General features: G+C 47.6%; 1 protein-coding gene across 1 annotated transcript; it reads left to right on the forward strand.

Moving 5' to 3' along the window:
- The first annotated feature begins 348 nt into the window (after positions 1 to 348).
- On the forward strand, positions 349 to 9,979 carry LOC122929097 (transforming protein RhoA-like). Its single transcript, XM_044282556.1, has 5 exons — positions 349 to 438; positions 3,756 to 3,913; positions 4,142 to 4,262; positions 5,241 to 5,371; positions 8,848 to 9,979. Exons 2-5 carry the CDS (start codon positions 3,758 to 3,760, stop codon positions 9,019 to 9,021), a joined length of 582 nt encoding a protein of 193 aa, XP_044138491.1. The 5' UTR covers positions 349 to 438; positions 3,756 to 3,757; the 3' UTR covers positions 9,022 to 9,979.
- Positions 9,980 to 12,119: the final 2,140 nt, after the last annotated feature.

The raw sequence follows: 12,119 nt of genomic DNA on the forward strand, positions 1-12,119 counted from the left end.
AGGTGAAAGGTTAACCGTTCATATGGTTGGGAGCATATTACATAAAACGCAATGTAAGTAGCGGCTCACGCATGCGCCGTGAATATGGCCGGGCTACAGTTCCAGAACCGCAGTGATGTGACGGTAGTGTAAGGGATATCTACAGCCAGCTTTTCCTTTTGGCCTAAATAAAAATGGCGACTTTATCCCTTAGGTCATGTGACCCGCGCACTTCTTGTACGTCACCATGCACTGGCGGGCCTGTCAGGCTTCTGATTGGATGGTTTTAGGCGTCAATCACATCCTCTTCCTGTCACTCGGGCGTTCCTCCGCGCCTGTTCTCTATTGGCTCCCCGAGCTGTCAGTCTTGGGCGGTGCTCGTTCTGATTGGCAGAGAGAACGGATGCTTGACACGTCACAGCTGATCGGACGGGTGGAAGCAGCGGGACAGAGCGGAAGGTAAGTGGGCTCTTAACGGGGACGGGGTTTGAACCGGGGCCCTAGTTTGGCACCGAGCAGTCGCCGAGGAGTATTAGGCTCTTTGTTTCGAAGCGGATTCGGGTTTTAGGGTGTTTCCCGCCTGTATATGTGTGTGTGTCAGATGACGTCGGCAGAAAGGTGCATTACGTCACGGGAGGGTGTGGGGGAAGTCATGTATCGGCTTCAGGGGCTGATTGTGAAAGGGAGCACTGTTTAGTAGGAAGTAATGGAATGCTGACGTCGTGAGGTGTGAATGACGTCATGACGTGTGGGCGGGGCTAGGGAGTAGGAAATACACAATTCTGATGTCAGGCCCAGGACACCTATGAGCTGGAAGGCTGCTATCACCCTGGGCTTAAAGGGGTTGTCCACCATTGACCTGCCCTTTAACTCCCAGCTCCACCCCAGCAGGTGGAGTTAAGAAACCAAGTCAATCCCCAAACTCAGGCTGAACACTTGTCTGCTGTGCTGGTGCTGTCCTCCATTGTATATGGCCATGCCTATGCATGATGTCATCTGAATGGAGGCTGTGTCATTGACTTTTGTGGGAATTGTGCACATTGAGAGAATTAAAGCGAGTGCAGCTCTGGAGTATAATACAGGATGTAACTCAGGATCAGTACAGGATAAGTAATGTAATGTGTGTACACAGTGACTGCACCAGCAGAATAGTGAGTGCAGCTCTGGGGTATAATACAGGATGTAACTCAGGGTCAGTACAGGATAAGTAATGTATGTACACAGTGACTGCACCAGCAGAATAGCGAGTGCAGCTCTGGAGTATAATACAGGATGTAACTCAGGATCAGTACAGGATAAGTAATGTATGTACACAGTGACTGCACCAGCAGAATAGTGAGTGCAGCTCTGTAGTGTAATACAGGATCAGTACAGATAAGTAATGTATGTACACAGTGACTGCACCAGCAGAATAGTGAGTGCAGCTCTGTAGTGTAATACAGGATCAGTACAGGATAAGTAATGCATGTACACAGTGACTGCACCAGCAGAATAGTGAGTGCAGCTCTGGAGTATAATGCAGGATGTAACTCAGGATCAGTACAGGATAAGTAATGTATGTACACAGTGACTGCACCAGCAGAATAGCGAGTGCAGCTCTGGAGTATAATACAGGATGTAACTCAGGATCAGTACAGGATAAGTAATGTACACAGTGACTACACCAGCAGAATAGTGAGTGCAGCTCTGGAGTATAATACAGGATGTAACTCAGGATCAGTACAGGATAAGTAATGTATGTACACAGTGACTGCACCAGCAGAATAGTGAGTGCAGCTCTGGAGTATAATACAGGATGTAACTCAGGATCAGTACAGGATAAGTAATGTATGTACACAGTGACTGCACCAGCAGAATAGTGAGTACAGCTCTGGAGTATAATACAGGAATTAGCTCAGGATCAGTACAGGATAAGTAATGTAATGTATGTACACAGTGACTGCACCAGCAGAATAGTGAGTGCAGCTCTGGAGTATAATACAGGATGTAACTCAGGATCAGTACAGGATAAGTTATGTATGTACAGTACAGACCAAAAGTTTGGACACAGCTTCTCATTTAAAGAGTTTTCTTTATTTTCATGACTATGAAAATTGTAGATTCACACTGAAGGCATCAAAACTATGAATTAACACATGTGGAATTATATACATAACAAAAAAGTGTGAAACAACTGAAAATATGTCATATTCTAGGTTCTTCAAAGTAGCCACCTTTTGCTTTGATTACTGCTTTGCACACTCTTGGCATTCTCTTGATGAGCTTCAAGAGGTAGTCACCTGAAATGGTCTTCCAACAGTCTTGAAGGAGTTCCCAGAGATGCTTAGCACTTGTTGGCCCTTTTGCCTTCACTCTGCGGTCCAGCTCACCCCAAACCATCTCGATTGGGTTCAGGTCCGGTGACTGTGGAGGCCAGGTCATCTGGCGCAGCACCCCATCACTCTCCTTCATGGTCAAATAGCCCTTACACAGCCTGGAGGTGTGTTTGGGGTCATTGTCCTGTTGAAAAATAAATGATGGTCCAACTAAACGCAAACCGGATGGAATAGCATGCCGCTGCAAGATGCTGTGGTAGCCATGCTGGTTCAGTATGCCTTCAATTTTGAATAAATCCCCAACAGTGTCACCAGCAAAGCCCCCCCACACCATCACACCTCCTCCTCCATGCTTCACGGTGGGAACCAGGCATGTAGAGTCCATCCGTTCACCTTTTCTGCGTCGCACAAAGACACGGTGGTTGGAACCAAAGATCTCAAATTTGGACTCATCAGACCAAAGCACAGATTTCCACTGGTCTAATGTCCATTCCTTGTGTTCTTTAGCCCAAACAAGTCTCTTCTGCTTGTTGCCTGTCCTTAGCAGTGGTTTCCTAGCAGATATTCTACCATGAAGGCCTGATTCACACAGTCTCCTCTTAACAGTTGTTCTAGAGATGTGTCTGCTGCTAGAACTCTGTGTGGCATTGACCTGGTCTCTAATCTGAGCTGCTGTTAACCTGCGATTTCTGAGGCTGGTGACTCGGATGAACTTATCCTCCGCAGCAGAGGTGACTCTTGGTCTTCCTTTCCTGGGGCGGTCCGCATGTGAGCCAGTTTCTTTGTAGCGCTTGATGGTTTTTGTGACTGCACTTGGGGACACTTTCAAAGTTTTCCCAATTTTTCGGACTGACTGACCTTCATTTCTTAAAGTAATGATGGCCACTCGTTTTTCTTTACTTAGCTGCTTTTTTCTTGCCATAATACAAATTCTAACAGTCTATTCAGTAGGACTATCAGCTGTGTATCCACCTGACTTCTCCACAACGCAACTGATGGTCCCAACCCCATTTATAAGGCAAGAAATCCCACTTATTAAACCTGACAGGGCACACCTGTGAAGTGAAGACCATTTCAGGTGACTCCCCCTTGAAGCTCATCAAGAGAATGCCAAGAGTGTGCAAAGCAGCAATCAAAGCAAAAGGTGGCTACTTTGAAGAACCTAGAATATGACATATTTTCAGTTGTTTTACACTTTTTGGTTATGTATATAATTCCACATGTGCTAATTCATAGTTTTGATGCCTTCAGTGTGAATCTACAATTTTCATAGTCGTGAAAATAAAGAAAACTCTTTGAATGAGAAGGTGTGTCCAAACTTTTGGTCTGTACTGTATGTACACAGTGACTTCAGCAGCAGAATAGCGAGTGCAGCTCTGGAGTATATTTGGATCAGCATTAGTATGGACACATGGAGGATGTCTATGCTGTTTGTAACATGCCCTACCCTTCTCTCCTCAGATATGGCTGCCATACGTAAAAAGCTTGTCATTGTGGGTGATGGCGCCTGCGGTAAGACCTGTCTGCTCATCGTATTCAGCAAGGACCAGTTCCCTGAGGTCTACGTGCCCACCGTCTTTGAGAATTATGTGGCTGACATCGAGGTCGACTCCAAACAGGTGAGAATAAGAGAGGGGGCTTCATCACAGGAGGGGTCTGGGGTGCGATGCAAAGGAACCTCCGCCCGCTTATAGGTGACCCACCTATTCTCTGCGAGTTCAGTACCAGGATCCGCTCCTGCAGGACATAGCACCTTTTAGAAGTTCGCATGCGTGGGGAGTAGAGACCCCACCAATATGCTATCAATATGTCTTTAAGAACTGTGGTCATATGATGGTTTTTTGCAGGTGGAGCTGGCTCTGTGGGATACCGCCGGCCAGGAGGACTACGATCGTCTCAGACCCCTGTCCTATCCGGATACTGATGTCATCCTCATGTGTTTCTCCATTGACAGCCCTGACAGTTTGGGTGAGTAAGGCCTCATGCACACGACCATATCCATTCTGCGGTCCGTGTGCCGCCTCCATTTTAAATATTTTTTTTTGCGGACCAATTGATTTCAATGGATCCGTGGTCTGCATTTTTTGCAGATGTTCTGTGTTTTTTTTATTTTTTGCGGAACGGACGTACAGAGGCGGAAAGCACACGGATCACCTCTGTGCTTTCCGCATCCATGTCTTTTCCGCAAAAAGATAGAACATGTCCTATGCCGGGCTGCAAAATACGGACCCTTTAAAATCAATGGATCCGCAAAAAGTGCAGATGCAACACGCACAGTATCTGTATTTTGCAGACTGTAAATTTGCCATACATTAAAGGGGTGGTCCCATCATAGGAAATAAATAGGATAGGCCATCGGTGGGGACGGACCTCTTCCGATTCTGAGATTGAAGGGGCCGGAGTGCTGCTTTACTGCTGTGGTCTGTGACACTGGCTGACCTGTAACATGTGCACTTGGCAGCTGAAGACATCTGTGTTGGCCCCATGTTCCTATGTGCCCGCATTTTTTAAAATGCAAATTAGCCTCTAGGAGCAATGGGGGCGTTGCCGTTACACCTAGAGGCTCCGCTCTCTCTGCAACTGCAGTTTTATTGACAGGGCTGATGGTGATCACATTTTCACTGCCTGGCCCTGACTTCTAAACTGCAGAGGGCATGGCAGTTGCAGAGAGAGCAGAGCCTCTAGGTGTAATGGTAACGCCCCCGTTGCTCCTAGAGGCTCATTTGCATATATTAAAACATAATCTTTCTCAGCACTGCGGGCACATATGAACACAGGACCAACACGGATGCCTTCAGCTGCCGAGCGCACATGTAACAGGTCAGCCAGTGTCCCGTATGCTGAATCTTGTACGACGTCTGGTTGTGCCCCCTTCGCACCTATAGACAGAGGTCATTTGGGACCTTGAGTTTCTGTACTAAAGAAATAACGATACTTTGTTTCCAGAGAACATCCCTGAGAAGTGGACTCCGGAGGTGAAGCATTTCTGCCCCAACGTGCCCATAATATTGGTAGGAAACAAGAAGGATCTGAGGAATGACGAGCACACCCGGCGTGAGCTGGCCAAGATGAAGCAGGTGGGAGCGGCGACGGCGGCACGGAGGGGTCGTAGTGGGAGGAAGAGCGGGATGTGTAGTCGGGTCTAAAGGAAAGCCTTTCAGTACATTAAAGGGGATGTCTGTGCTCTGATAAATAAATGGGAGGTAGTCACCGGGGGCATCTGCAGGGGGAGGGCTTTTCAGTCTCTTCTAGACACTGGAAACCTGGAGAAGCCCTTTAAAGAGGACCCGTCCCCTCTCTTAACATGTCTGTTTTAGTGACTACTTGCATCCCCCATGTAAGGACATTTCTGGAGCATCTTTTTTTTTTTCTGCCTTGTGCCGTTCCTCTGTTATTCCTCCGGGAGATCTTTGCTCAAATTGCCAACTGGGTGATTACCCTATACCTTGTCAGACCGTATATGGACATACAGTCATGTGAAAAAATTAGGACACCCTTTGAAAGCATGTGGTTTTTTGTAACATTTTTAATAAAAGGTTATTTCATCTCCGTTTCAACAATACAGAGAGATTAAAGTAATCCAACTAAACAAAGAAAACTGAAGAAAAGTCTTTTCAAGATCTTCTGTAAATGTCATTCTACAAAAATGCCTATTCTAACTGAGGAAAAAGATAGGACACCCTCACATGTATTCCCTCTTAAATTGGCTCAGATCTCACACAGGTATATCACACCAGGTGCACATAATTAGTAGATCGTTACTCTGCATGTTGAATGAGGCTTGCCCTATTTAAACCTCAGACATTTAGTTTGGTGTGCTCCTGACTGTTGAAGTGAGAGTGAGCACCATGGTGAGAGCAAAAGAGCTGTCAGAGGACTTCAGAAAAAAGATTGTAGCAGCCTATGAGTCTGGGAAGGGATTTAAAAAGATCTCAAAAGATTTTGAAATCAGCCATTCCACTGTCCGGAAGATAGTCTACAAGTGGAGGGCTTTCAAAACAACTGCCAACATGCCCAGGGCTGGTCGCCCCAGCAAGTTCACCCCAAGAGCAGACCGCAAGATGCTAAAAGAGGTCTCCAAAAACCCTAAAGTGTCATCTCGAGAACTACAGCAGGCTCTGGCTACTGTTGATGTAGAAGTACATGCCTCTACAATCAGAAAGAGACTGTACAAGTTTAACTTGCATGGGAGGTGTGCAAGGAGGAAACCTTTGCTTTCCAAGAGAAACATCGAGGCCAGACTGACATTTGCCAGAGATAAAGTTGACAAAGACCAGGACTTCTGGAATAATGTTCTTTGGACAGATGAGTCCAAAATTGAATTATTTGGACACAACAGCAGAGGACATGTTTGGCGTAAACCAAACACAGCATTCCAAGAAAAGAACCTCATACCAACTGTGAAGCATGAAGGTGGAAGTGTCATGGTTTGGGGCTGCTTTGCTGCAGCAGGACCTGGTCAGCTCACCATCATAGAATCCACGATGAATTCTACTGTGTATCAGAAGGTGCTTGAAGAACATGTGAGACCATCAGTTAGAAAATTAAAGCTGAAGCGGAACTGGACCATGCAACATGACAATGACCCAAAACATACTAGTAAATCAACCAAAGATTGGCTGAAAAAGAAGAAATGGAGAGTCCTGGAATGGCCAAGTCAAAGTCCAGATTTGAATCCCATTGAGATGCTGTGGGGTGACTTGAAAAGGGCTGTACGTGCAAGAAACCCCTCAAACATCTCACAGCTGAAAAAGTTCTGCATTGAGGAGTGGGGTAAAATTTCCTCAGACCGATGTCGAAGACTGGTAGATGGCTACAAGAACCGTCTCACTGCAGTTATTTCAGCCAAAGGAGGTAACACTCGCTATTAGGGGCAAGGGTGTCCTATCTTTTTCCTCAGTTAGAATAGGCATTTTTGTAGAATGACATTTACAGAAGATCTTGAAAAGACTTTTCTTCAGTTTTCTTTGTTTAGTCGGATTACTTTAATCTCTCTGTATTGTTGAAACGGAGATGAAATAACCTTTTATTAAAAATGTTACAAAAAACCACATGCTTTCAAAGGGTGTCCTAATTTTTTCACATGACTGTACACCCAGTTGTCAATTTATACAGTTATACATTTCCAGGAGGAATGACAGAGGAACAGCACAGAGATCTAAGAAGTGTCTGCCTCTCACCTAGTGCAGCCTATGGAGGTCGGGCGCTTGGTTAAAGGGGTTGTCCAGCCTAGGAGCCAATAACCCCTATTGTTCTAACGTGTGGCCCATACAAAATCCCCCCCTCCCCAACCCCATTGCCACTGCATCTGGTCCCCGCAGGTACAGGAAGTGGCTTGGTTCAGGGGTCACATCTGCTTGAACCTCTGTAACGTAGCAGTGACTGCTGAGGCCTGTGATTGACTGCAGCGGTCACTGAACCAAGCCACTTCCTTGGCGCACCAGCGTGGGACTGCAGACGGGTGAGTGTATTTTTTTGTAAATGGACCACACATATTAGGGTCATAGGGGTTGCCTGCTCCTAGCCTAGACAACCCCTTTAAGGGGGCTACACTAGGGCACTAATGCAGTGTCTGTGCATACGACCAGCACATTACTCACCCTGCTGTAAGCCAGGGATGCTCAACCTGCGGCCCTCCAGCTTTGGTAAAACTACAACAGCTGGAGGGCCGCAGGTTGAGCACGCCTGCTGTGAGCGGTTTGGGGTCCCCTCCTATGCAGACAAAGTACTGACTACATGGTTGGATGCCTGTAGAAATATCTGCATCATTTCCAGTTTGCTATGGGAGATCTGGGGCCAAGATTGACGTCGCTGTGGTCAGTAGTGGAAACGGTGCCCTTTAAGAGACGTAGCACTGGAGTCCAGAGTATTCGGTTGTCATGTAGGACATAAGGAGCCCTGCAGCAGAAGGGTCCAGCATGGTCACTTCTGATGGGGACGTCTGTTGCAGAGTTTATTCTGTAGGGAATTTGAAGGTCTGCTGAGTTCCCCTTTAAACGGAAGCGGTCAGGAGCTTCAAGCTGTCTGAACCACCGACTCCCTATTACTAACGCGGCGACTTCAGGGCCTAGCTCGGTTAGATTTTCAGGTCTGTCTTTTCGTATGTTAGGGTGAGACCTGTCAGTCATACTGGGTGGGGAGCCACCCCCCTGACTCGTCTCCCTGTTCCCAGCTCTTTTCCCCGAAACGCCGCAGTACTACATGGCTGCTTGTAACCAGGGAGGCTGTCGGGATTTCATGCTGCCCATGGTTCAGGCAGCGTGACTGGTTCTCTTTAAAGGGGTTGTCCGGGTTCAGAGCTGAACATGCCTCCATTTTCACCCCGGCAGCCCCCCTGACTTGAGCATCGGAGGGCAAAGGCATTTTTGGGCAATACAGTGACATACCGGGCTCTCCACGGGGCTGCCAGGAAGCCCGGTGATGTCACCGGCACTGCTGGGCGGGCTTTAGCTCCGATGCTAGCCTCGGGGGGGCTGCCGGGGAATGGTCGGTGCTGGGAGAAGGGTGGATCCTGTAGGACTATGCACGTTGCTGACCTTGTTTCTCTGTACAGGAGCCGGTGAAGCCAGAAGAAGGCAGGGATATGGCGAATAGGATCAGTGCCTTTGGCTACCTGGAATGCTCTGCTAAAACAAAGGACGGTGTGCGAGAAGTGTTTGAGATGGCGACAAGAGCTGCCTTACAAGCCAAGAGAGGTCGCAAGAAGACCACGTGCAATCTCCTGTAAAGTGCGGCCAAACTGCAAAAGAAAGACCACCTCCCCCCCATCGCCCCCCTTCCTCACGCCCTCTCTCCGCTCTCTGCCCATCCAGCCCTGGTCTGTACCTTGGGCTGACGAGGGGGCCGGTGATGAAGCGGTGTACCACTCCTTCTATGTCAGCCACACTTGCCTTACTGCAAAGGACCCTCCAAGAGGTCAGCGAGGGGAGGCGACGCCAACATCTGCCGCCCCTTCCCGCACCATGAGACGTGGTCGGTGCCATGCTCTGCAGGTTCCACCTACGGGGACCACGTTGTCGAGCTCAGGTGCCATACTTTTTAGGACTTTTTTTTTTTTTTAAGGAGTTGGGGACATCTTTTGCAAGTTCTGGGGCGACGTGCCAGTGCCATGTTTTTCCTTGACCCCCTCCGCTGGTTTTCTGGGTCCGCGGTAGCAGAATTTTGGGGGATTTTTATTCTGCTTCACAAAAAAAAAACTGATCTTCCCTTTCTATATATATACAAATATATATATGTTTCAGATGTTTGTACGTGAGCGAGCCGGGCCTACTCATCGAAAGCAGAGACGGGCAACTTGCTCTTCAGCTTTTGTGCTACTGCAAGCCCTGCTGGGATCTGTAGTTCCACAACACCTCAAGAGCTCTGGGAAGCTCCTCACTGCCTCACAGAGGGCACCGTTCAGCCGGCCAAGCCCCTGTGCTTCCGATGTCAGGATTGGGTTAAGAAACAGAAAAAGGAAGTGGTTTTGCAGAAGTGCGGAGCTCGCAGCGTCTCTGTGCCATATCGCCTCTCCCCGTTGTTTGGGCCTAGCCATCGCTTATTATTTTTTTTTTGTTTTTGTGCGTTTTAAAGATGTCTAATTTTATTCCTCTTTTAATGTTGATACGTTTTCATAAAGATTTACTGAATCCACCCTTTCTCAGCAAGCAGAATTTCACAATAAAGCTGTGTAGTCATGTTTAGTACCTCGCCTCTGGGATTTACTGATTATGGCGGGCAGGCAAACGAAAGAAGGGCTAAGGGGTTTGTCTGGGCTACAAGTATTGATGCGCTATCCTCGGGTAGCACGCGCCGGCATACTGCACCCCAGCACGGCCACTACACCGTGTATGGATCAGAGTACACGGGGTCCTGCCACCTTATCATCTGTTTCGGGCAGCCATCGGTCTGATACTGGGGACCTATCCTGGTGTAGCCCAGACAACCCCTTTAAAGGGTATGGTCCAGGAAGAAGAGGTGCGAGGCACCACACAAAGTTGTGTTCCTGAATACCTTCACATGTATTAAACAAGGTGACACATGCAGAGGAGATAGATCAGAGAGGTAGTCCAGAATTTGCGGGAGGGGGGGGAGCTACTTTCTTGTCGAAACACTGCCATCCCTGGACTTAGGTTGGGTCTGGTATTGCAACTCAGCTCCATTGACGTGAATAGGACTGAGCTGCAGCACCAGGCACAACCTGTGGACAGGTAGGTTGATGTTTCTGGAAGAAAGCAGCAATGTTTTATTTTCTAAATCTGGACAACCCCTTTTAATGGGTATATGTGTTGTTTTCTGTCTTCTGGTATGTATTGGTAGGGGGACCCTCCCTTACTCCTACTAGGGGTCTGCGTGCTGTACTGAGCATGTGCCTGAGAGCTTTGCTGCAAGCCCCTAACCATATATTATAGACGCAGACCTCCTGGTCTTGTGATTGATGACTATCGCCCTATTAAAAGTGCACTTTCTCTTTAAGACAGGTGAAGTCTGCCAAGTGCATGGGTTCTAACCAATCACCCTGAGTTCTGTACCTCTGGGATGTCCATAAGGTCCATGATTGGATCATTTCCATGTCTGCGTACCGTGGACCCAGTGAACTCCTATAATCAGCCATCTGTTTTGCAGGATGAGACCCCTCGGGGTTGGCACCTCTTACAGACCACCCTTTACATGGAAGAAAATGCATGACACACAAATCATTTGTATGTATAGGAACATAAGGTAAAGTGGAGCAGTTGCCCAAAGCAACCATTCAGCGCCGCCATGTGATGTGCTCAGGGAATCCTAGACAGGCAGATATCCTGGCAATGTCCGTGAAGGTGGCAAGTAAGAGCAAGTCCCAAAAGCCAGCTTTATGACCGTACACATTTAGTAGAAATTGCTGGTTTTTATATTTCGGCCATGGATTTCTGCATAAACCTTCACATCTTCCGCAGACCTCATGGTGACCACATCCTGGCCGCCTGGTACAGTGTCATGTAACTTCCCCATATACGTGATTACATACAATGCCTGATCTCTGTAGTGATATGACTGCAGGGGTAACGTGAGACTGGATTCAGACATCCGCATTAGTGGTCGCACCGCTCTACTGAACTGAACCTAGATGGTCATAGAACCTACTGGTGATCTTTGTTCAGTTCAGGGGGTCGGGTCTTGTGAGCCGGCATGTGGTTACTATATGTTGCCCCCATTGGAAACCAGTGTAATAGGATCAGATATGTTAGTGATGGGCCTTGGTTTGCCTCATCCGCACAGACTTTGTACATTCCCCTTCCCTTCAAGATGGAGTTCATGACATCACAATCCACTGCTGACCTCTGTCCACTGAATATGCAAATCCCATGACATCATAATCAAGTGCCCTCCTTCATCCACTGAATATGCAAATCAGATGACATCACAAACCAGGACTTGGCAACCTCCTGTAGACTATGACATCACAATCACCAATGACATCATAGAGTTCCTTTTTACAGTTCCGAGACTCCTGAAGCTCAGTCTTTCCAGACACTTCAAACTGGCGCGACACTTCTGTGTTATTTGCGAGTTTGGATGTAAATTTACTTTATTTTTTAACGTCTTTTGGACTCGTTGACAATGAGCTCCAGGAAAAGACGTAGAGGGAGGAAGAAAGAGGAGGCCGCGGCCGAAAATGAGGAGAAGAAAGATTCAGAACGAGTTCCACATAAGAGACCCAGGATCGGGACCGAAAAAGAAGCACCAGATGGAAAAACGCCGTCCAGTCCATCACCGCCAAAGAGGAAAAGATCAAGCGAGCAACTTGACGCCGGAGAACCCAGACCGGGTAAGAAAGAAATCTAAAGTGAGGAACCTGTGCTCGCT

This window comes from Bufo gargarizans, chromosome 2, assembly GCF_014858855.1.
Source record: "Bufo gargarizans isolate SCDJY-AF-19 chromosome 2, ASM1485885v1, whole genome shotgun sequence".
NCBI classification, from domain to species: domain Eukaryota; kingdom Metazoa; phylum Chordata; class Amphibia; order Anura; family Bufonidae; genus Bufo; species Bufo gargarizans.

Coding starts and splice junctions, on each gene's coding strand:
- LOC122929097 (XM_044282556.1), top strand. CDS start 3,758: ATGGCTGCCATACGTAAAAAGCTTGTCATTGTGGGTGATGGCGCCTGC. Junction 4,263..5,240: donor TGACAGCCCTGACAGTTTGG/GTGAGTAAGGCC, acceptor CTTTGTTTCCAG/AGAACATCCCTGAGAAGTGG. Junction 5,372..8,847: donor AGCTGGCCAAGATGAAGCAG/GTGGGAGCGGCG, acceptor TTCTCTGTACAG/GAGCCGGTGAAGCCAGAAGA.